The 24,246-nt window shown below is 41.4% G+C and overlaps 1 protein-coding gene across 1 annotated transcript; it reads left to right on the top strand.

The window, feature by feature from the left end:
- Positions 1-1,510: 1,510 nt before the first annotated feature.
- LOC139310125 (vomeronasal type-2 receptor 26-like) lies at positions 1,511-24,046 on the top strand. Its single transcript, XM_070934282.1, has 8 exons — positions 1,511-1,572; positions 2,590-2,710; positions 6,340-6,524; positions 8,319-8,604; positions 16,247-17,074; positions 20,704-20,931; positions 22,583-22,709; positions 23,145-24,046. Exons 1-8 carry the CDS (start codon positions 1,511-1,513, stop codon positions 24,044-24,046), a joined length of 2,739 nt encoding a protein of 912 aa, XP_070790383.1.
- The last annotated feature ends 200 nt before the right edge of the window (positions 24,047-24,246 follow it).

The raw sequence follows: 24,246 nt of genomic DNA, 5'->3' as shown, positions 1-24,246 counted from the left end.
AAAACTCTGGGGACTTCGCAGAGGGCTCTACCTGCCCTCGCCGGCTCTATCTCACATTTCCTTAAGGAAATGGAGTTTTTCGAGTCGCCTTTCAGCTGTAAAGGCGGCTCTTTACGGGCGACGGGGCTGGCGGTCTCGAAAGATCGTCTGACGGCGACGGAAGTCAAACCGGACCTTGTCTTGATAATGGTCTCTCAATGCCATTTCCTCTGCCTTCTACACTATCTCTCTTTAGATATTGAGAAAGCATTGGAAAAGGAAAGCAATTGCAATGTATTTTTATTCACATACTGATCAGTTTCACTCACTAGAATCCTGATTTATGCTAAATCAGGATTCTAGATTGTCCTAATTTTGATTTCTGTCATTGTCATTGAATCTATTCTAGCCTCTTCTAGGTTATCTGCAAAGATGAGAAACATTTCCTCCCTCCAATTGTTTAACATATCAAAGTGTCCAGAACCCAGCACTCAACAAGAATGAACTCAACAAGAATAAAATGGTATACAGAACTCCAAGGTCCCTTCCAGCTCTGTTATTCTATTCTATTCTAGTCTAGTCTAGTCTAGTCTAGTCTAGTCTAGTCTAGTCTAGTCTAGTCTAGTCTAGTCTAGTCTACCCTCTCCAAGCAGTTTAGATAGTCAGCCTATTGCCCCCAACAATCTGGGTCTTCATTTTACTGAAATGGGAAGAATGGAAGGCTGAGTCAACCTTGAGCCTGGTTAGACTCCTAAGATTGTCATGTGGCAAATTGAATACTTTTTCACTACCCAGGGGAGACATTTTAATTTCTTCTTATTCTGTCCTGTGTGGATGGGACCATCTTCTTCAATGAAGGTGGTCAGATATTCCAGAATGATTACTTCCAGGTGACATCAGTATTGTTTTGAATATTAATGGACATAATGAATTAATTTTTATTAAGATGTTGGATAGTATTATTTGAGAAAATTGATGGGTATAATAATAGGGATACCATTTAAATACCTATAATAATTGAAATAATTTGAATATTTTCAACAATATATTTATCTAAGCAAAAAAGAAAAGAAAATCGAAGTGATTTAATTGGCTTTTATATAAATGGTATTGTTAAATAGACAGAGTTTAGGGAAATAATTGAGAATTGTATTATGTTGCATTATTTGAATTAAGAACTCTGTTTAACTGTTAAATTGGTATATTTTTAAGATTAGAGATAAGATTTAAATTTGATGAAGTAATAATTAAAAAAAGATTTAATGAATATTATATGAAGTAATAACAAAATGTAGGGAAGTTTTAGAAATTGAAATAAGATTCAGAAATATAAACATGTTTGAACTGTATTGTTAACAGTGAGAATTTAGGATAAGAATTATGAAATGTATTATGGGGTATTATTTGAATTAAGATTTAAAGTGGATTAAGTCAACATGAGTAAGCTTACTATAAGATAGTAATAGTTGAGATATGTGAGCCAAGATTAAGAAATAAATTTTATGGCAATAACAATAAAATTGTGTCAAAGATGGAACAAAAAGTTGAACAAATTCATGACCAGATCAATGCTCTATTTCGAAAAGATATATTGTATGTTTGTCTGTGTGTTTTTAAAAAAAAAATTGCAAAAAGAAAAAAAGTATTGTTTTGAATGTTGCATTCTTTAGGCCTATAAAGAAAATAAATGGATATGGATTGATTATCGACTCTCGTGTGGGCATCAACATCTACTAACATCATAGCTGGACCATCTTCAGGATGATCTGTCCATAACTTAGGCCTTCATATATCTCAGTGACACACACTTTGACACTAGTTGAGTCTATCCACCTTGATGCTGGTCATGTTTTTCTTCTTTTCTTCTACCTTTTCCCAGATCTGTCTAGTACATCTTTTACAACACAATCTGGAGTAAGAGGAACTTTCCAAGTAACTCAAGCCCTTTCCCCTCTTTTCTGGACTACTCCAAAGTACTGTACATGGGTGTTTCTTCAAAGATCATTCAGCAGTTTCAATTGGACTAGAATGCAATTACTCAGTTTTTGGTAGGTCAAAGGGATTCTGCGCTGACTTCCTTTGGTCCTTATTAGCTTCTAAATGCAGTTCAAAGTGTTGGTTTTGACCTTTAAAGCCATACATGAGAAACTGATACTGTTGAAGAAGACTGCTGCTGTCAAACCCCGCAATGCTGCCATTGCTCTGTCCCCTACCCTCAATGCTGCCCCCTGCTTCCAACACTACCACCACCTCCATCCCTGATGCTGCTGCCACCCTGCCCTTGGTGCCACTCTGCCTATCCTGCCCTCTGCGCCAACACCACATTGACACTCTGGGCCCATCAACATCCTGCCCCCAATGCTACCAATGCCCTGCCTCCCAAAACTGATGCTCAGACATTGCAGGCCAGACTGGGACCACCCGTAGGCCCTAAAATGACCAGGTCTGGCCTAATGTCATTACATTTCAGCAATGAAATGAAGCAATGAAAGGATATTACTCAAATCTGTATCAGGTCCGATCCTGTTTAACCTCCAAGGCTGTCATAGACTTCCATGTCCTGGGGGACCTATGTTGCTATTAATTTGCCAGTTTTTTTCTCCCACAAAGTGCCCTAGAAGCCCAGACATTTGTTTTGGAAATGTATATAGGCATTCCTGTGTGCGGGAATCAGATCTTTGCAGAAATTAGTACAGCAGAAAATTCAACTAATCCTTTAAGAAAAGACCAGGTAGTGTGACAATGAGACCAACCTAAAATAAATCTTTAATGCTTTCTTTATGCAGGCTACAAAATTGTGGGATTTGTGGGTTGCTTGTGTGATGGTGCAGTGGTTAGAGTGCAGTACTGCAGGTTACTTCAGCTGACTGCTAGCTGCACAACAGCAGTTTGAATCTCACTGGCTCAAGGTTGACTCAGCCTTCCATCCTTCCAAGGTGGGTAAAATGAGGACCTAGATTGTTGGGGGGGGGTGGCAATATGTTGACTCTGTAACCACTTAGCGAGGGCTGTAAAAGCACCTTGAAGTGGTATATAAGTCTAAGTGCTACTGATGTTGCTATTTCAGATGCAGCCCATTGTGAAAAATGCCCAGATGTTCTGTATTCCCACTTTGAATCAAAATAAATGTTTCCCTAAAGTTATCATTTTCCTATCTTATAAAGAAATACTGGGTATCATCCTGACTCTCTTTGTCATTGCTTTATCCATAACTACTGCCTTTATCCTGGGAATCGTCATTAAATACTAAGAAACTCCCATAAATAAAGTCAACAATCATGTATTCAACTACATCCTCCTGGTTTCACTCCTGATTTCTTTCTTGACCTCCATTCTATTCATTGGTTGCCCCATGAAAATGACCTTATTCCTTCGACAAACCATTTTCAGTGTTGTTTTTTCCAGTTGCTGTGTCTTCCTTGCTGGCCAAGACTGTAATTTTGGTGGTAGTCTTCCAAAGTGCAGAGTGTAACACAATATGAGACTGAAAGTCCATTGTAGTAATAACTGTGTACATGATTTCTGCCATGCCACACATGGTTTTCTATCAGTTTTTGGGGACACCTGTCTTCAAACCTGGTGGGAGCCTCATAGCACAGAGCTCACAGGTGGATTCTGTCAGGAACCACAGCTGCAGAGGTGGGTTTCAGCAGGTTCTGACCAGTTCTGGAGAACCGGTAGCAGAAATTTTGAGTAATTCAGAGAATCAATAAATACCGCCTCTGACTGGCCCCGTCCCATTTATTATCTGCCTCCCAAGTCCCAGCTGATCAGGAGGAAATGGGGATTCTGCAGTATCCTTCCCCTGGAGTGGGGTGTGAATGGGGATTTTGCAGTATCTTTCCCCTGCAATGCCCACCAAGCCATGCCCACAGAACCAGTAGTGAATTTTTTTTGAATCCCACCACTGCACAGCTGGCCCATATCTTTGGAGTCCATACTTTGGAGACTAGACCTTTGGAATCAGAGCTTCATCCTTGAAGCAACTGATTGTCCAGGCAATATATATATGACTAATTTATTTATTAATTTACACTCCATCAAATGGTTTCGGAGGATTCAATGGAGAGAGGTCTCAGGTGCACACTTAGCAGAAGAACTCATACCTGTACATCATATAGCAGTGGCCCTGGGCTCAGGTCCTCAAATTTTGTTTAGCCCTTCACCTTCCACCATTGTGGTATTGTACTCATATAGCATCATCTCTTGGTTCCCTACTAAATACCTTGTCTAAGAGACAGCAAATGTCATCATATCAGGAGGAGGAGGAGGAGGCACAGTGGTTAGAATGCAGTATTGTGGGCTATTTCTGCTGCCTGCTGGCTGCCTGCAATTTGGAAGTTCAATTCTCACCGGCTCAAGGTTGACTCAGCCTTCTGTCCTTCCAAGGTCAGTAAAATGAGGACCCAGATTGTTTGGGGCAATAGGCTGACTCTGTCAACCACTTAGACAGGGCTGTAAAAGCACTGTGAAGTGGTATATAAGTCTGCTATTGCTATTGCTATCGTGAAGAAGTCAGTAACGTGCCATTGTTTCAGATTAATGCCCCAGGGAAATTTGACAAGATCTTTATAACATGGGTGGGTTCTAAATTTTTTTTACTACCGGTTCTGTAGGTATGGCTTATTTTATGGGCGTGGCTTGGGGGGGTAATGTGATTGGGCATGGCCAACTTTTTTTTTTTTTTTACTTTTAAAAGCATTATTTCTACAACCTTAAGAGGTTGCAGAAAAAAATGCTTTTAGAAGCTTCTGAGGATCAGGCAAATCTGCTGGGATCGCCAGACGCTTTTAAAGGGATTTTTTTCCCTACAACCTCCTCGGCTGAAGAGGTTGCAGGAAAACATACTTTTAGAAGCTTCTGACAATCAGGCAAATCTGCTGGGATCGCCAGAGTCTTTTAAAAGGATTTTTTTCCTACAACCTCTTTGGCTGAAGAGGTTACAGAAAAAATGTTTTTAAAAGTTAAAAAAAAAAGCCTCTGATGAGGAGTAAGCAAGCGGCGACCGGGCTGGGGACCAGTTCAGGGGCGTGGCCAGCCAATGTTATTACTGGTTCTCTGAACTACTAAATTTTTTTACTACCGGTTCTTGTGAAATGGTGCAAACCGGGAGCAACCCACCATTGCTTTATAACCATGAAGACTGAGTGTTTAGAGTTTAGAGTTTATTGGATTTCTATACCACCCTTCTCCCAGAGGACTCAGGGTGGTGTACAGCCACATTAAAACACATGAATTTATAAAATTTAAAACCAATTAAAACAAATATATACAATTTGGCCCTGATAGTCTCTTCTACATTTTGAAAGATACAAGACATTTAACAGGGGGCTCCAATAGGTTGTTCAATATGTTATGTTCTGGAATTAGCCATTCTGGATTATCTAACCCAGCAGTGGGATTCAAATTATTTTACTATCAGTTCTGTGGGTGTAGCTTAGTGGGCATGGCATGGCTTGGTGGGTGTGGCTTGGTGAGCATGGCAGGAGAAGGATACTGTAAAATCTCCATTCCCTCCCCACTCCAGGAAAAGGTTACTGCAGAATCCCCATTTCCTCCCGATCAGCTGGGATTCAGGAGGCAGAGAATAGATGGGGGCTGGGCCCGTGAGACATGGTATTTATCAGTTCTCCGAACTACTAAAAATTTCTGCTACTGGTTCTCCAGAACTGGTCAGAACCTGCTGAATACCATCTCTGACCTAACCTTCATTGAAGAAGATGGCCTCATCCACATCAGACAAAATAAGAAGGAATTATAATGGCCCACTGCCTACTTCAAGAGTGTTGAACTGTTTTTCCACATTTTAATCTTTACAATCTCAAGAATAAGTTTGGAGACTAAAAACAATCAAACTTCCCTGAATTGTTCCTTTCTCGACTCTCAAATTAGGATTATTCTCCTGAGTCAAACAAAACACTTTTCTCCAACGGCACACTTTTATGGCGAAGGCTCATTCCCAATTCCCCTTCTAATGATTAAAATCATGATTATTTATTCTCCTTTGAACAAGGTTCATGGGATTTCCACCACTACAATTAGTTGCCAATCAATGTGACAACAAATGGGATAGATAGCATGTAATAATCTGATTTGTAACAGCCTCCTGCAATGAAATCAGAGTTTGGGGTATAGCTGGGCAAATACTGTAGCAGTCTGAAATTGCAGATAGCTCTTCCAAATCTGGAGGCAGCTCTTCCAAATCTGGAGGCAAACTGGACCTTCTTCACTGTAGTTGTGGTCTTTTGTGATCTCTGAGATTTAGCTCTGTGCTGAAAAAAGAACTCCAAGAAGGATCTCCTGCAATATACTGTATGTCAAATGTTGCTGCTGCTGCATATACAACTTTTTCTGTTTCAGTTTCTGTCTCAAATTCCCTGTGCCGGTACACTGATGAAATGTCCATTTAAGGTGATCATAGAAGAAAAGGAGTGGTTCCATTACTACAAGCCAGGAGACTACTGGATTACTGGAATAATGTCTGGAGTCGTAGCTCGACTGTATCAATTTTCGTTTTCCAAGCCTCCAACCCACCAACTGAAAAGGTAATTGTCAGCTTGTCCAAGGATTCTGGTGATTGATTTTACCTACCCCAATGTCTTTTCTATACACACACACACACACACACACACACACACACATATAATTTTTAAATTTTTCTTTTAATACAAAAATTCCCTCTTTCAGTAAACAGTGTGTCATCAGAGTACGTATTTTTGTGTCATGACAATTAATATTTACCACCATATTCATTATTTGTATCTATTCTTATATTACTAGTAATATTTAACATACCTATTATTATAACATTTCTCTTTCATAATTTCATATTTATTCTCTAATCATTGATAGAATAACCCATATATTGTAATAATGAGATTATTCCTTTCCTTTGATTGCAAGTGTTAATCTATTCATTTCTGTACATTGTAATATTTTCTTAATCATATTTTCATCTGTGAGGATCTTTTCACTTTTCTAATTTTGTGCAAATACCCTGTTTCCCACAAAATAAGACATTCCCTGATAATAAGCCCAATCGGGCTTTTGAGCTCATGGCAATAAGGCCAAGCACTTATTTCAGGATTAAAAAAATATAAGACAGGGTCTTATTTTGGGGAAAACACGGTACAAATCTAGCTGCAGTTATTAAATGAATGATCAAGTATACATTTTCTTTACTATAAGCTTCTGGTAGAATCCCCAACAGGAATAGTTCAGGTTTTAAATTGATATGTTGCTGTGTCATCTTCTCCAACCACATACCTCCAATGTCTTTTTAGGAATGATTTCCTTTCCCCTATTCCTCACCTTGAGAAAGGCAAGTCATTATTGCTCATCCCAATTTGCTTTAGAGGAAAGGCTCCTGGGAACCTGATGATTTTGTAAAACCTGAGTTTGCAAAGTTTCTTTTTAAGTTGAATGAATCTTGCCTGGATGGGGTTCTGCCTCCTTTCAAAATGACTACCTTGGGACTGTGGAGAGTCAGCAACTTATTTATTCATATCTATTTCATTTATTTATTAAGAATAGTTAAACAGAAACTCCCAATTAAGTGATTGAATGATACCTTAGAACAGAGTGAGATCTCTTGAATTTTCTCCCCAATGTTTCTTCCCCTTCCTTACATTTACTCTATAATTCCTACCACCCTTTCCGCTCTTTCTTTCCACCCTTTAACACTTTTGCCACTTTAGTGGCTTCCCTGTTCCTTTTGGTTTAAATAAAAGGGATACTTTTTAAAAACCAAATTCAAGGAGGGGAGAGACTTTATGTGATACGTTAATGTTTAGTTGCAGAGGAATCACATTAACTGTAGTTAACTGTAGAATATAGGACAATAACTCTAAAGCCGTGAATGTTGTTGTTGTTAGTTATGAAGTCATGTCCAGCCTATTGCAACCCCATGGACAATGTTCCTCCAGACCTTCCTGTCCTCTACCATCCCCCAGAGTCCATTTAAGCTCATGCCTACTGCTTCAGTGATTCCATCCAGCCACCTCATTCTCTGTCATCCCCTTCTTTTGCTCTCAATCGTTCCCAGAATTAGGCTCTTCTCCAGTGAGTTCTTCCTTCTCATTAGGTGGCCAAAGTATTTGAGTTTCATCTTCAGGATCTGGTCTTTTAAAGAGCAGTCAGGGTTGATCTCCTCTAGGACTGAACGGTTTGATCACCTTGCAGTCCAAGGGACTTGCAGGAATCTTCTCCAGCACCATAGTTCAAAGTATAGTAGCTCATTATCTTTTTGGCATTGCAGTATATAGATATAAAGCTACAGTAAATATGACATGCTTTCATGAAAATCCAAACTGAAGATAATGAAATTTCTTATTTTGCAGTGAGAACACCACCTCTCACCTTCTGCCCTACTTGTTGGCTGTTCATGAAGTCAACCAGAATTCAAGGCTCTTACCCAACATCACCCTGGGCTACAACATCTATCAGAACTTTTTCAGTGCAAGAATGACATATGAAGCCATGCTGGATGTACTGTCTACAGGACAGGAGAACATCCCAAACTACAGATGTGGAAAAGAAAAGAACCTGCTGGCGATTCTTGAAGAGATGGATTCTGAACTCTTTGATCATATTTCCAATGTCCTGAGCATCTACAAATTTCCACAGGTATAAAGCCAAATGAAATTAATTCTGTGTAGTAAATTGTTCAAATTTGCCTAGAAGGCAGCACTTGTATATATTTCTCCAAACAAATTCAAAGTCAGAGAGTAAATATAAGAAGAGCTGAAAGAATTTTTAATTCACAAAGTATGTGTGTGTGTGTGTGTGTGTGTGTGTGTGTGTGTATACATACATATGTGTAGATTGATAGATATAAATATATACACATATACATACACATATACATATACATACATATATATATATACACATACACATGTATGTATATGCTACACACACACACACACACACACATATATATAAGTGAAAACCACTCACACTGCGATCACGCCGTAAAGCCTACAAACTTGAAATTTGGCACATATGTTCCTCTTGGCTTCTAAGTGCTCACTAAGAAAGGATTTTTCAAAATGACCATCAGATCATTAGTATTTTATATACAGTATATTCATATATAGTATATTAACACTCTCTGATTCTAAGGAGTTAGATGTTCTACTCCCCCTTCCCACCTGAAAAGCTCCAACTGCCACTTGCCTCACATTCCGTTACCTCAGTTCAAACTGGCAAACGTTCCAATCCTTCACTCAGGAGCGGTCTGGGCTTTATTATTATTATTATTATTATTATTATTATTATTATTACTATTACTATTACTATTACTATTATTATTGTTATTATTAATTGAATTTCTATACCGCCCTTCTCCCGAAGGACTCAGGGCGGTGAACAGAATAAGATTTCATATACATATAATAATTTATTTATTTTTTTTATAAACAGTAAATAATAAATTGAGTCAACTTAGTGTATCTGCTAAGACCTTGGCATAGAATTTAGATGTTTATGCTAGCCCTGCTTGTTGAAACAGAAAGGTCTTCAGGGCATGTCAGAAAGTGCAAAGATCTGGGATTATTCATATTGCAGGGGGTATTTTGTTCCAAAGAGTAGGTGCCCCCACAGAGAAGGCTCTCTCCCTTGGAACTACTATACAACATTGTTTTAATGATGGTACTATGAGTAGGCCTACTCTGTGAGAGTGTATTGGTTGGTGGGAGGTTATTGGTTCCAGCAGGTGGTCTCGTAAGTACTCAGGTCCTAAGCCATGGCGCACTTTAAAGGTAAGAACCAACACCTTGAAGCGCACTCAGAAGGCCACCAGAAGCCAGTGCAGCTCGCGTAGAAGAGGTGTTACACGTGAGCGCCATGTTGCTCCCATAATTACTTGTGCAGCCGCATTCTGGACCAGTTGGAGTTTCTGGGTGTACTTCAAGGGGAGCCCCATGTAGAGAGCATTGCAGTAGTCAAGTCGGGAAATGATGAGGGCTTGAGTGACTGTGCGTAATGAGTCCTGGTTTAGAAAGGGACGCAATTGGTGAGTCAGGTGAACCTGATAGAAAGCTCCTCTGGCCATGGCTCTTATATGATCTTCTAAAGACAGTCGTGCATCCAGGAGGATGCCTAAATTTCGAGCTTTCTCTGCGGGGATCAATGACTCATCCCCAATAGTTAGTGATGGGACTAACTGGCTGTACCGGGATGCTGGCAGCCACAGCCACTCAGTCTTAGAAGGGTTGAGTCAAAGCCTGTTTCTCCCCATCCAGACCCGCACGGCCTCAAGGCACCAGGACATCACTTCAAGGGCATCATTGGGGTGGTTTGTGGTGGAGATGTACAGCTGAGTGTCATCAGTGTACAGATGACATCGCACCCCAAAACCACGGATGATCTCCCCCAATAGCTTCACATAAATGTTGAACAGGAGACGTGAGAGGACTGACCCCTGTGGCACCCCGCAAGTAAGGGGCCTCGAGGTCAATCTCTGTCCACCTGTCTACACCGACTGTGACCTGTCTGAGAGGTAGGACGAGAACCACTGTAATACGGTGCCTCCCACTCCCAGCCCCTCCAACTGGTGCAGCATGATACCATGATCAATGGTATCAAAAGCCGCTGAGAGATCTAATAGGACCGGGATAGAGGAACACCCCTTATCCCGAGCCCTCCGGAGATCATCAACCAACGCAACCAATGCTGTTTCTGTGCTGTATCCAGTCCTGAAGCTGGACTGGAAGGAGTCTAGATAGACAGCTTCATCCAGGTACTGTGGGAGCTGTCGTGCCACCACACTTTCGACAACCTTCGCTAAAAAGCGAAGGTTGGAGACTGGACAGTAGTTTGCTAAAATAGCCGGATCCAGAGAGGGCTTCTTAAGGAGGGGTCTCACTACCTCCTCTTTCAAGGCAGGAGGTAAGAATCCCTCACTCAGAGAAGCATTAATAATTCTCTGGAGCCAGCTACGTGTAACCTCCCGGTAAGCCAGCACTAGCCAGGAAGGGCACGGGTCCAATAAACATGTGGTCGCATTTAGCTTCCCCAGTAACCTGTCCACGTCCTCAGAAGTCACAGTATCAAACTCATCCCAGATAATCCTCAAGATCTGCCCTCATCATTTCATCCGAATTAACCCAGTTAGAGTCCAAGCCTTCCCGAATCTGAGCGATTTTATCGTGCAGATATTGTGCAAAATTCTCAGCTCGTCCTTGCAGAGGGTCTTCCCGGACTCTCAGCTGGAGTAGAGAGCGGGTAACCCTAAACAAGGCGGCTGGGCGATTATCTGCCGATGCAATAAGAGTGGAAAAATAGTTACATTTTGCCGCTTTTATCGCCACTAAGTAGATCTTAATATAAGATCTCACTAGTGTCCGGTCGGATTCGGAATGGCTGGTCCTCCAACTGCTCTCTAGGCATCTTTTCTGACGTTTCATCCCCCTCAGCTCATCAGAGAATCAAGGAGCTGGGTAGGTTCGACGCCAGGTCAGAGGCTGCAAAGGCACGACCTGGTCTAAAGCACCAGCGGCCATCCTATCCCAGGACGCCACTAGGTCTTCAGCCGAGTCATGAGCCAAGGTCTCAGGAAATGGCCCAAGCTCCATCCGGAACCTATCAGGATCCATCAGGCGCCTGGGGTGGAACCATTTAATTGATTCCGCCTCCCTGCGGTGGGTTGTAGTGGTCAGAAGGTCAAGCTTAAGGAGAGAATGGTCTGACCATGACAAGCGTTCGATGACTATATCCCCTATATCTAGACCATTCAGCCACTGGTCAGAGATAAAGATCAAATCCAGAGTGTGTCCCCCTGTGTGAGTAGGACCATGAACTAATTGGGTCAGGTCCATGGCCGTCATGGAAGCCATAAACTCCCGAGCCCCTTCAGATGTTTCACCAATGGATGGCAGGTTGAAATCTCCCATAACCAGTAGCTTAGGAGTTTCAACTGCCACCTCGGCTATTACGTTGAGGAGCTCAGGCAGGGCTGCTGATACGTGGCAGGGAGCCAGGTACGCAATCAACAGGCCCATCTGTAACCCATAACCCCACTTCACAAAGAGAGGGTCTCACATCCGGTTGTCTGTGGGACAGTGACTTCCCACAGACAACTTCAGTGAAGTCCCACAGTGACTTCCCTAGGGTCAAGACCTTCCTTTATAATGACCACCACACCTCCACCCCTGCCCCAGCTCCTTGGCTGATGGAATGCGCAGAAACCTGGTGGGCACATTTCTACTTTATTGCCCAACCAGGTCTCTGTAATACCTGCCAGGTGTGCTTTCCCCTCCTGAATTAGGTCACAAATGAGGGGGGCTTTGTTAGCTGCAGACCTGGCGTTGCATAACATCAGCCTAAGACTCGGGCTCTGAGACCTTGAGCAACCCAAGGAACGAGAAGAGCTTTGGAGGTCGGAGCACGCCACCGCTGGAAGATAGTGGGTGCGTACCCCCCTGACATGATGTGGCCTCCTGCTCCCACCATATCTGCCCCTCCCAACCATAACCTTGATGGAACAGCCCATTTCCATCCAGTATTAAGTCTGCCTATTCCCAGTTCCAAGTTTCCTATGATGTAATTTGTGTTGACTTTGGCTTCACTTTTGGAAAATTATTTGCTAATCCCTCCCTCTGTGGATTGCCCCCCAAATCCACATGATCAACCCTGTTTATACCCACCCCCCTTTCAGAAGCCATTAAAATTTTGGTTAGAAAATTAGATAAGAAAGCCCTTAATCCCCTCTTAGCACCATGCCACCTCTCGGGATTCCAAAATCCGTCATCAAGGTAGGCCCTCGATAATGTGGAGGGCCAAATTTGTGAGAGGGGGGAATCTCACAATGCCAAGAGTTCGGTCGCCAAATACATCTAGTAAGTCAGATGGGTATAGCATTTGGGTCTGGTCCAACAGTCTGATGTAAGAGTCTTGAGGCAGACGAGTAATAAATTCAGTGTGGGTAAGAAACTGGTCTCCCTTGCCCTCTCATGGCAGGGGGAAGGAGTTTAGTGCTATCTCAGAATGGACAGAGGATAAAAATCTAGTCATCCTCTCACAGCGGCTCATTCTGAATGAGATGGTCATAATAAATTTGTTGTTCTGTCTGCTCAAATGATGTCAGTAATTCGCAACTCCCTCAGCATCCACATTAGTAGCTGCCCAGACAACGTATGACAAGAGGGTGGCTCAGTTGGAAATAAAGCCAAACAGTGAAGGTAGAATGATAATAGCTCCATGGGGGGGAGATGTATATAAAGAGGGAAGGTAGTCTAGGTGGTGAAAGTATAGTCTGGAGGCAGCTAGGTCAGTGTCAAATCAAGGTGGTAATTTATAAGCTGGAGGCGGCTGGGTTAGGGACTGGCCGAGGCAGAGAATTGAGAAAGCTGGGGGAGGCCTCCAAGGTGACCAGGTAGATAGTCTTTTGTCAACCTCTGGCCTCTCCTACTCTTGGCATATTGAATAATCCTCTGCATATATTGCCAGGCTCCAGACTTTAGATTATAATGATGTCTCCCAATTCCAGCAAGGGTCTAAACACCTTGCGTGATTCAGGGCACTCAAGGCACTCCAGGGGTTAATAGTTTTTAGATTCCCTCTGATGACGTTGCAAGCTGTCACTGGTCTTAGCTAAGGCCTCTCGAAGAGGTAGTCATTACTGCCCCAGCAGCTATCGTCGGTGAGGGCAGCTTCAGGTTTCCCGGCAAGTGCCCAAACCAATTCAGAGCCCCCAGGGTGTCTAGGGCTCGACAGAGACTGCCATGGTGCCATTCGTCGCTGCTGCCCACCGCCATTGTTGTTCCAACCGCCGTTGCTTTAAGAATGGAGGAACTGGGGCTTCCGGTTTGGCTTCCGTCGCCGCCAGATGGTCCTTTGAGACCGCCAGCCCCATCGCCCATAAAGAGCCGCCTTTACAGCTGAAAGGCGGCTCGAAAAACTCCGTTTCCATAAGGAAATGTGAGACAGAGCCGGCAAGGGCAGGTAGAGCCCTCTGCGAAGTCCCCAGAGTTCTTTTTTACCTCTGGGGAGGAAGCAGGATGAGGCTCCCTATTTTCCTCGCCGCTGCTCCAGGCTTCGGGAGAACTCTGCACTGTGCAGAGCCAGGCGATGGGACCAGACCAACTAACGAAAACTAACAGACTCTCTGAATAAGTAGGATGAAATCCGGACCTGGGACCCTAAATTGCAAGTACCTCTAACAACCCTAAGACTGACTTTAAAAGTAAAGAAGAGTGGAAGGGGGGAAAAAGAAAGTTTAAAATGGCGACTGGCTGAGGCTTGAGAAGAGCTGAAAGCGAAAGTCCTTCCGTTTGACTAGTTTAATAAGTTACAAAGTAACTGAGATAACAGCGCTGGCTAGAAGTGAAGAGAAAAATTCTTATTTCATGCTTCTTCCTTCTTTGAGACTTGATATTGATATTGTTTGGAGAGAAGTTTTCTTCTTTAAAGGGGAAAAAAGAAAAAAAAATCTGCTTGTGTGGCAGGATGGCGTTAAAACTCACAAAGCCAGACAACCAAGCTGTGGGGGGGGGGGCTCCCCCATTTATAAACCACATGAACAAGTTTTGAGTTTGCAGATGCAGAGGAATGGCTTTAAAGATCTAACGCAATTTGTATTGGAGGAGATGGCAAGACATGATGAGATTGTGAACCAGAACCTTGAAAAATTTAGACAGGAAATTAAAGAGTTGGCTCAACAAAAGTATGATAAATTCAAGCAACATATGATAAGTTTCTTAGACGCAATGATAAAGATGGATGAAAAGTTTAATTCAGAAATAGAGTCTAATATGAAGGAAGTTGATTATAAGATTCATAATTTGGATAATAAAATACAAAGAATTGAAAATGATTTAACAATGATTCAAGAAAATAGCTCAGAAGTAGAGTCAAAAATAAAGGAAGTTGACTACAAGACTTACAATGCAGATAATATAAAACAAAGGATTGAAAATGAAGTCATAATGATGCAATTCAGATTTATGGAATTTGCGGTCAGAATTAGGGGAATACAGGAAGATAAAAGAGAAGATTTGAGAAAGATGTCTACTGAAGTTCTGGCTGGGATTTTAAAGGTTAGTCCTGAAGAGGTATCCTGTAAGATTGATAAGGCCTACAGAGTAAATTCTTGGGTGGCAAAGCAAAGGCAGTTGCCTAGAGATGTGGTGATTTATTTTACCGATAAAGGAATAAGAAATGATATTGTGCAAAAGTCTTTTAACTCCACTCTTGAAATGTATGGAAGGAAGATTTGGATATTTAAAGAGCTGCCGCCCAAGATGTTAAAAGATAGAAAGGATTTTGGTTTTTTGGTGACTGAGCTAAAGAAACAAAACAACAGAAACAAAACAACCCCTGCACAGGGGCTGCTCTCTTCCTCCTTTTGCTTTTACCCCTTTTTGCTTTCCCCTTTTTCCCTGCTCTTGTTCTAGTCTCCTATGGGACTGACCCATGGGCTCAATCCAGGCATGGATGCCTCCATGCCTGGGAACTTATTTTACTCCACTTTTACTTCTAAATAAAGACTTAATTTGATTGCATCCTTGCGTGCTGACCTTTTCTTGGAAGCACCCTCAATGAACCATCGTTCTTCGTGAGAGCCTTCACAGAATAGGTCAAGATTCTGAGGTCACCTCAGAAAGCAGCTTTTACATGCTTTCTCTAGTGTACAAGACAGAAGAAAGTATGTTATAATATCCTTTCCTATTTTGAACTAGAGCTTGCAACTGGCAAGTTGTCTTGGTTTTTTTTTTTTTTAAAGGGAGGTTATTAAACTGACTTCTGCATTTCAAATGTATTCATGAAAGAAATTCAGCCAATTAAAGAGTTTATATAGAAATATTTGAAATCAACTATATGAATGAAGACTATGAAATAATATACCAATGTTAAATAATTGCTCGGTGGGGGGGTATAACAAACAATATTTCAAGCCCAACATATAAAACAATCAAATAAGCAGTAATAATCTATGAGAAATTAATATCTTTGTCAGTTTAAAAAGGGCAACTCTGTAGGTTGTGTTTTGAGTCCAAGTTTGGTTGAGCCTTGCTGGATGGTGATGTAATGAAAGGGCTTAGGGATTGCTATTATGGTTCTGCCTGAAGCAGGTAGAGCTTTGTTATGTAGAATAGACTGGCTCAGGCCTTCATGGCCCATTGACAAAGGTGGGGGGGGACTGAGTTTCTGCCTCCCTTTTATGGGAAATATTCTTCCCTTTTAATATATCCTAAAATATCTCATTTTCCTAGGATGGGGTGGATGCTAACTTCCTATATTACCAATACCTTCTCTTTTATTTTAGATCAACTATAATGTCATCAACCAGACGGCTGAGCAAAATCATCATTTTCCTTCTTCATATCGGATGACCCCAAATAAAGAACCTCCTTACTCAGCTATTGTCCAGCTGCTCCTGCAGTTCCAATGGACGTGGATCAGCCTCCTTTCTCAGGACAATGAAAAAGGAGAAAAATTCAAAAGATGCTTGGAAGTTCTTGCTCTAAAAAATGGGATTTGCATTGTCCTCTCAGGAACCGTCCCAGAAGCAAATATGCAGACAAGTGCTGGAGAAACTCTCATGCAAGAAAAAAGGAAAATGTTCCTTTCTCTTATCAAGAGTCAAATAAAAATTATAGTATGCCAACTGGATTTTCAGGCCTCAGTAATATTAGCAGCAATAATACAAACGATTGATACATCCATTGTGGGAAAAGTGTGGATTGCAACAACTTTGACAGCTTTAAGTGTAGGTATTTTTGACCTCTGGGTTGATCTCCAAAATAAATATGCTTTGTTTTCCTTCCTCATCCAAACAAAGAGAAGGACTCAGTATTATGACTTTAATTCTTATGCATCCATGGTCATATTGTATGGAAAGGAAGCATTCCAATGTTCTTATTCAAGTCCTGTGTTATCTAAGAAAGTTTGGAAAAAATGCAGAGAAAAAGAAAATTGGGAATTCCCACCCCATGATGTGATTGCAAGAATCCTGTCTCAGGACTCCTCTAGTATTTCCCAAATAATTCAAATTGTGGCCTGGGTCCTCAGTGCTGCCACCTCCTCCCAACGGAGTAAGAGGAGAATGCAAGTTGGAGACAATCAACCACCCCAGATTGTACAGCCATGGCAGGTAAGTCTTCTCCTTTGAGGTTCCATTGATTCTCCCAAGAGATGAGCTTCTACTGCTGTGATTGGTTCTGGCAAACCGGTGTCTCCGACAATCAGCTGGGAGCAAACCGGTTCACTCCAATGAGCAGGTCAGCCCATCCACCCGTCCCTGTGCTTTACTTACCTTTATCTTCTCAGCTGATTGGCGCAGAAGAGTGGATTGCCACACCTCAGCTGCATTACTCCCTAGTGGTAACACAAAAGGTTAGTATTTCTAAACCTCTACCCGCTCAGGATGAGCATGTGCGTACATGAAGCACGCAATCACAGAATTGGTCGTTAAACTGGCAGGATCCCACCACTGATTCTCCCCTTCCAATTCCTCAATATTAAATTAAATGTAGAAAGGGGTGAGATATTCCAAAGAGCAGTTGCCCAGTTTGTGGTATTTGAGAGTGAGTGTCAACCCTGAAATTGACTTGACCGAGGCCATTTTAATGCTTCAGTGTTGCCACACTGGAGCTGAGGGATATGGATGGGGAAAATAGAGATAGCTGGGGTTTTATAGACAAGACAACATATTTTCTCCTGGGAACCAAGGACATTCCCACTGATGGCCGGAGGGAGGATGAGTGAAGTCACCAGGCAACCGAATGATTGGACCATGTGACTGATTGTTTGGAAAGAGGAGGAAAACTTTTACTTTTAATTAGGTGAAAACTGTGGGAACATTTAGAGTCAGTTTTCACCAGCCTATGCCTATATGACATGTCCAATAAAACTGATATTTGAGGAACCTGCTTGCCTCAGAGTCTTGTTTGCTATGGGTGTATTAATTGGAACCCTGACATTAAACCGACTCTAATTGGTTTTTTTTTCCAAGTTTTTTATTTTTTATTTAATTTTTTACAAATATATCAATGTGTGAACAGTGTGGCACCTGAGTGACTTACATTTTGGTAGAAATAAAATAATATTCATCATATTTACTATAGTTGACAAGTTTATATAGTTCTTGTAATAGTACACATATTTTGTTGAATTATAATCTTACATTATTTGTTATTCAATATTTCAATATGTTATTTTTATGCCACTCACCATATTATTCAAACATTCTTAATACTACCATCGTTCACATTCTGATTTCCCCTCTTATTATTACTTGGCCTAATTTTGCCACTATTATATTGAAAAATATTCCCTTTCTATCCACATTTTAATGAAGATTTAGAGTCAGTTTTCAGCAGCCTATGCCTAATAGATATGTCCAATAAAACTGATATTTGAGGAACCTGCTTGCCTCAGAGTCCTGTTTGCTATGGGCGTATTACTTGGAACCCTGATGGTGAGTTAGAGAGAGACGATAGAGAAAAATCTTCCAAAGTTAAACAATCTGTGCTAGTTTGGGATGCTTTTGTGATAGAAATAGCTCTATGGCGACAACGTAATTTTCAAAACTAAACAAGCATCAGAATATTCCCTCAATCCTCAACCTTTTATTGGGATCACAGAGTGATCTCCAAGCTCAGATGGATTGTTTGTTCTGCATTAAGATTGAACTTTGCTGGCTAAAAGTTTCTAACATAGCAACAAGATATTAATCAAAGCATCTTCTGGGGGCAACAAAAGGTTCATCCACACATCTCCTGAACTAATGGATATGCATCTTGATCAGGATTGATGGCAAAATTGTATTCTCCATCTTCTACCATTACAAGTTTTCCCATATCTGCAAATGGTCTTGCCTCAGATGGGGCTGTGAAGCAGCAAAACATAAAACTAAGAGTAAACTAAAACTAAAAATAAGAGTTTGAAGGGATCTCAGAGGTTTTCTAGTCCAACCCACTACTTGAGCAGGAGACCCTATACCAGAGATGGTTAACCTTTTTGTTGCCAAGTGCCCAAAGCGTGCATGTGTGTGCACGAATGCACATGCATGTGCCAGAACCCCCAAAATGCAATGCGAGTGCCCCCCACGCATGCAACCCATTTTGGGCTTGGAAAGCCTCCTGCACCAATCTGGAAGCCAAATCAGGGCATGGGGGCACCGTTCGAGGCACCCCCGCATCCTATTTTGGGCATAGAAAGCCTCCTGCACCAACCTGCACCCCTTCATGCATGGACCCCACCCACCCTGCACATGCACGGCAGACACCCAAAGACCCAAGCGGGAGGTGCACGTGTATGCACAGTGGAGCTGGGCTGGGACGACAGCTGGCCTGTCCGCAGAGAGGACTCTGCATGCCACCTGGGGCACATGTGCCAAAGGTTTGCCATTACGGCCCTATACCATTTCAGACAAATGATTGCCCAGGTCTCTTTTTGAAAGCCTCCAGTGATGGAGCACTCACAACTTTTGAAGGCAAGCTATTCCATTGGTTGATTTCTTTCACCATTAGGAAATATCTCCTTAGTTTTAAGTTGCTTCTCTCCTTCATTAATTCCCAACCATTATTTCTTGTCTTGCCTATCGGTGCTTTGAGAAATGTTTTGACCCTCTCATCTTTTTAGGAGCCTGTCAAATATTATAAAAGTGATATCATTTTTCCCCAGTCTTTCTTTTACTTAGACCAGACATACCAAATTCCTGTAACTGTTCTTGGTATGTTTTAGCCACCAACCCCCTAAACAATTTTTGCTCATCTCTACAGTCTTTCCAAAGTTTCAATATATTTCATATCATTTTGTTAGGTAGGGGCCCATGTTCAATTTGTCAAGATCTTTTTGGATCTTGAGCTTCTCTTCTGGGGTGTTGGCTATTCCTGCCAGCCTAGTGTCATCTGCAAATTTGATGAGTTCCCCTTCGATTCCCTTGCCTAGATCTTTTTTGAACATATTGAAGAGTGCTGGGCCTAAAATGGAAGGTTGGGGTACTCCATTGCTTCCTTCCCTCCATGTGGATGAGGTTCCCCAGAGGATTACACGTTGAATATAATTTGTCAGCCAGTTACAAAGCCACCTGATGGTGGTGTTATCTATAACATGTTTCCAAGAATGTGAGATAAATATCATATTTTTCCGACTATAAGATACACCTGACTATAAGACACAACTAAATTTAGAAGGGGAAAACAATGAAAAAAAAAGTTGTTGGCCTCTGTGCACTCCATTTTTGGCCCTTTTCTAGCCCTTTTTGGGCCCATTTTTGAGGCTTCTTTTTGGCTCGGTTTTGAGGCTTTTCTTGGCCCATTTTTAGGCCTTTTCAGCCCAAAAAAATCCTTGAAAACACGACAAGAAAAGCCTGAAAAACAGGTTGAAAAAAGCTCCAAAAATGGGCCAAAAAAGGCCTGAAAAAGGCCAAAAAAGGCCTGAAAATGGGGTGTCCAGAGACCAAAAAACCGCCGGTGTATGGACGAGGCTTCAACAATATTCGGTCTATAAGACGCAGAGACATTTCACCCCCTTTTGGGAGACAAAAAAGTGCGTCTTATAATCCGAAAAATTCAATATTTGAAAAAGAGCTGTAAATTCCTGGAGAATGACTGAAAGAAGCTTCCCATGAAATGCTGACTCAATCTGCTTCAGACTGCAGAGGTGATTTGAAGAGGTTGAATTATTCAGAGAACCTCCAATCCAGAATAATAGAAAGAAAAAAAAACATTGAATAAAGGCTCAAATTGGAATGTCTTTTTTTCTATGATTCTGCAGCTTCATAGGTTCCTGAGAAACTTCCAACATCACAATATTTCCAGAGATGGGACTTCTTTTGATGAAAATGGAGTTCCTGTTGGTGACTTTGATATCATGCAGTGGACATCAGTTTTGAACAAATCACATGTGGGGGTGAAAATTGGGACTGTAGAAAGACAAGCCTCCTCGGAAGTCAAGATTTCTGTCAATCAAAGTGCCGTCCAATGGCCAACTTTATTTAACAAAGTAGTTGAGGCTGCTTGGATTTTGTTCATCTTTTTATCACCATATGTGGAAATTTTTCTGCTCAGAAATAATTCTTATTGAGGCCAGTTGAGAAAACTTCCAAATAAGAGAACTTAAAGCCTCATTAATTTATTAGATATCATTTTACTTTAGAGGTTTTACAATAATCTACCACACACTGGAACCTGCTGCATTGTATTGAGGGATTTGCAATCTACATTATTAAATTTGGATATGTTGCCATAATTTATAGTACATCATATTATCTTGTTTTCAGTAAGAGAAAATCCAGAATGTCTATGGAGATTCTCAGTCATCCAGGTCATGGTTGTGCCAAAGGTGCTTTTTCAAAAGGCACCTGGACTTCGTTTTCCCTTGAAGATGTCTCACTTCTCATCCAAGAAGCTTCTTCAGTTCTGACTGAATGTTGGAGGATGGAAAGATTTGGAACTGCTGAAAAGACTGTGTTGTAAACAGGATATAGATTCAGCAATTGCAGGAAGATTCCACACCCATTTGCACTATTCACGTGACCCTGAGGGCACAGATAAATTCTAAGTGGCCTCAACAACTTTCAGAAAGACTGCTAACGACCAGATGACTGTAAGAAATATAAATCCTTCCATACTTCACCATTCAGTCAGAACTGAAGAAGCTTCTAGAATGAGAAGTGGAATGTCTTTAAGGGAAAACAAAGAGGTGTTGTCTTTTGAAAAAGCACCTTTGGGAGAAAATCTAGAAAATGAAGGGTTTAGTCCACTGAATTGCATAAGAGAAAGATATCACGAAGAATGTGGTGAAGGAAATGTGGGCAGCTAAAAAAGTCATTTACATATGATGATACAATGATCAGTTGTAGGAGAGAAAGATAGGGACTCTAGAGAAATCTAGATGTTGGAGGTTTCCTGAGAAAGTAAAGATGGAGAAAAAATATATACCGTATTTTCCAGAGTATAAAACGCTCCTGAGTATAAGACACACCTTAGTTTTGGGGGAGGAAAATAAGAAAAAAAAATCTGCCTCTGCCTACCAGCATCCATCAGTATTCATCTGGCTAGCGTCCTGTCAGTGTGTGAGAGAGTTGAGGGCTTTTTGGAAACTGAAACAGTATTTGCTGTGTGAGCAACAAGGAAGGAGATAGCAAGGAGCCTGGGCGTAGTTTAAGTCAATTGTTGTAAAGCTGCATGCTGTGCTAATCTCTGAAACTAAAACTGAAACTAAAACTCCTCTCCTCTGCTTGTTTTTTCCTTGCTGTTCTGTGCCTCACGTTTCTGGCTACATTCAGTTATAAGACACATTCAAATTTTCACCCTCTTTTGGGTGGGGGGAGAGTGCGTCTTATACTCCGAAAAATATGGTAAGTTATAGCATTCTTATACATGCCCTAAGGAGAAACACCTTTTGCAATGGAACTACTTTCCTTTGGAAAAAAGAATGAGGCAATGAGTCTGTTTTGGGATATACAATGTAGACTGATAGAGAAAGAGAATGACCTTTCATTTGCCCCTTGCAAGTAGAGTAATTAAAGTTCATGCCACTACTTCTTGACTGATTTTGCTCAATGTGCTCCTGAGCTTCTGGAAGCCACTTGATTTCAGTAAATCCTTGTAATTCATATATCACCCTGAGTAACCTTTCTGTTTATGTTTAGATGGTGCCTTATTCAAGATGTACAGAAAGTTGCTCCCCAGGTTATGCCAAGCTTGAGAGAGAGGGAGCCCCAGTTTGCTGCTATGATTGTTCTCTGTGTATGGAAGGAACATTCTCTGGGCAAGAAGGTACAGTAGGTGGCTCCAAAAATAACCCCAAAAAATTCAAGATACAATCAATATTCTATCTTGTTGGGGGGGGGGGGGTATTTGATCAAGAAGCAAGAAAAACATTAAATTTCTTGAAGGCATCCACAAACTTCAAAGATTGGGCACTATCGCCAAATTTGGATGGTGATGTGAGCATTAAAATAAATAATGAAAGGTTGCTGATTTCTATTGAGTTGTTACTTTCTTGCTTTGTTTTAGGAAAGAAGTTTTGAGAACTAATCATCACATTCATCTTCAGCCTTTAAAAAGAGTGCTAACTAATGTTGTGTCATATAGATATCCATGGGAGAAATATTATATTATTCCTTGAAAATGGAGTAATTGATTTCTGATGCAGTTTTTATGCTCCTACAGCTGCAGAAACAGATTCATGCTAACCATTTTTTTTCTCAGATGCAGCCCATTGTGAAAAGTGTCCAGTTGACCAGTATTCCAATAAGAAGCGAGATCAGTGTGTCCCCAAAAATATAAGCTTCTTATCCTATCAAGAATTGTTGGGACTCATCCTGGCTTTCTTTGCCATCGCTTTGTCCCTAACCACCGCCTTTATTCTGGGAATCTTCATGAAATACCGAGACACTCCCATAGTCAAAGCCAACAACTGTGAACTCACCTACATCCTCCTGGTTTCACTCCTGCTTTCTTTCTTGACTTGCCTTCTATTCATCGGTCGCCCCGTGAAAATGACCTGTCTCCTTCGACAAACCATTTTCAGTATTGTTTTCTCAGTTGCTGTGTCTTCCTTGCTGGCCAAGACTGTCATGGTGGTGGTGGCCTTTCTGGCCACCAAGCCAGGCAGCAGCATGAGGAAATGGCTGGGGAAGAGTCTGGCCAACTCTATTGTTTTATCCTGCTCTGGTATTCAAGTAGGCCTCTGTATGATGTGGCTGGGAGTCTTTCCCCCATTCCCAGATTCTGACTTTCATTCCCAACCAGAACACATCCTGCTGCAGTGCAATGAAGGCTCTGTCACCATGTTCTACTCTGCTCTTGGCTACATGGGTTTTTTGGCTGCCATCTGTTTCTTGGTGGCCTTTCTGGCTCGAAATCTGCCAGGGGCTTTTAATGAAGCCAAACTGATCACCTTCAGCATGTTGGTTTTTTGTAGCGTTTGGATCTCCTTTGTTCCCACATATCTGAGCACCAAGGGGAAATACATGGTAGCCGTGCAGATCTTCTCCATCCTGGCCTCTGGCCTGGGTTTACTGGGCTGCATCTTTATCCCCAAATGCTACATTATTATCCTGAGACCTGCCATGAACACCAAAGAACATCTGATGATAAAAAATCATTAAGGTTTTTTGTGTTGGGTTTTATTTTTGTACATTTACATGCAGCATGAAATCACATTCTTTGAAGTAATGTTTCATGTGTTGTTGCTTATCTTTGTTCATTCCATGCGAAATTTTTATTATAATAATTGAGTAGTAAAGTTGCTAAAACAACTCAAACTATTTGAAATAATCGTATCCTTTAATCTGAGTTCATATTATGA

This window comes from Pituophis catenifer, unplaced genomic scaffold, assembly GCF_029215685.1.
Source record: "Pituophis catenifer annectens isolate HBS135680 unplaced genomic scaffold, rPitCat1.0.hap2 SCAF_2, whole genome shotgun sequence".
Classification (NCBI taxonomy): Eukaryota; Metazoa; Chordata; class Lepidosauria; order Squamata; family Colubridae; genus Pituophis; species Pituophis catenifer.
This window is presented reverse-complemented; position numbering and strand designations above follow the sequence as displayed.

Bases quoted from the DNA above. Each gene is read 5' to 3' on its own strand.
- LOC139310125 (XM_070934282.1), top strand. From the start codon at position 1,511: ATGGAACAAAAAGTTGAACAAATTCATGACCAGATCAATGCTCTATTT. The intron at 6,525-8,318 runs GTAATTGTCAGC...CTTATTTTGCAG, and splicing joins CCAACCCACCAACTGAAAAG to TGAGAACACCACCTCTCACC. The intron at 8,605-16,246 runs GTATAAAGCCAA...CTTTTATTTTAG, and splicing joins GCATCTACAAATTTCCACAG to ATCAACTATAATGTCATCAA.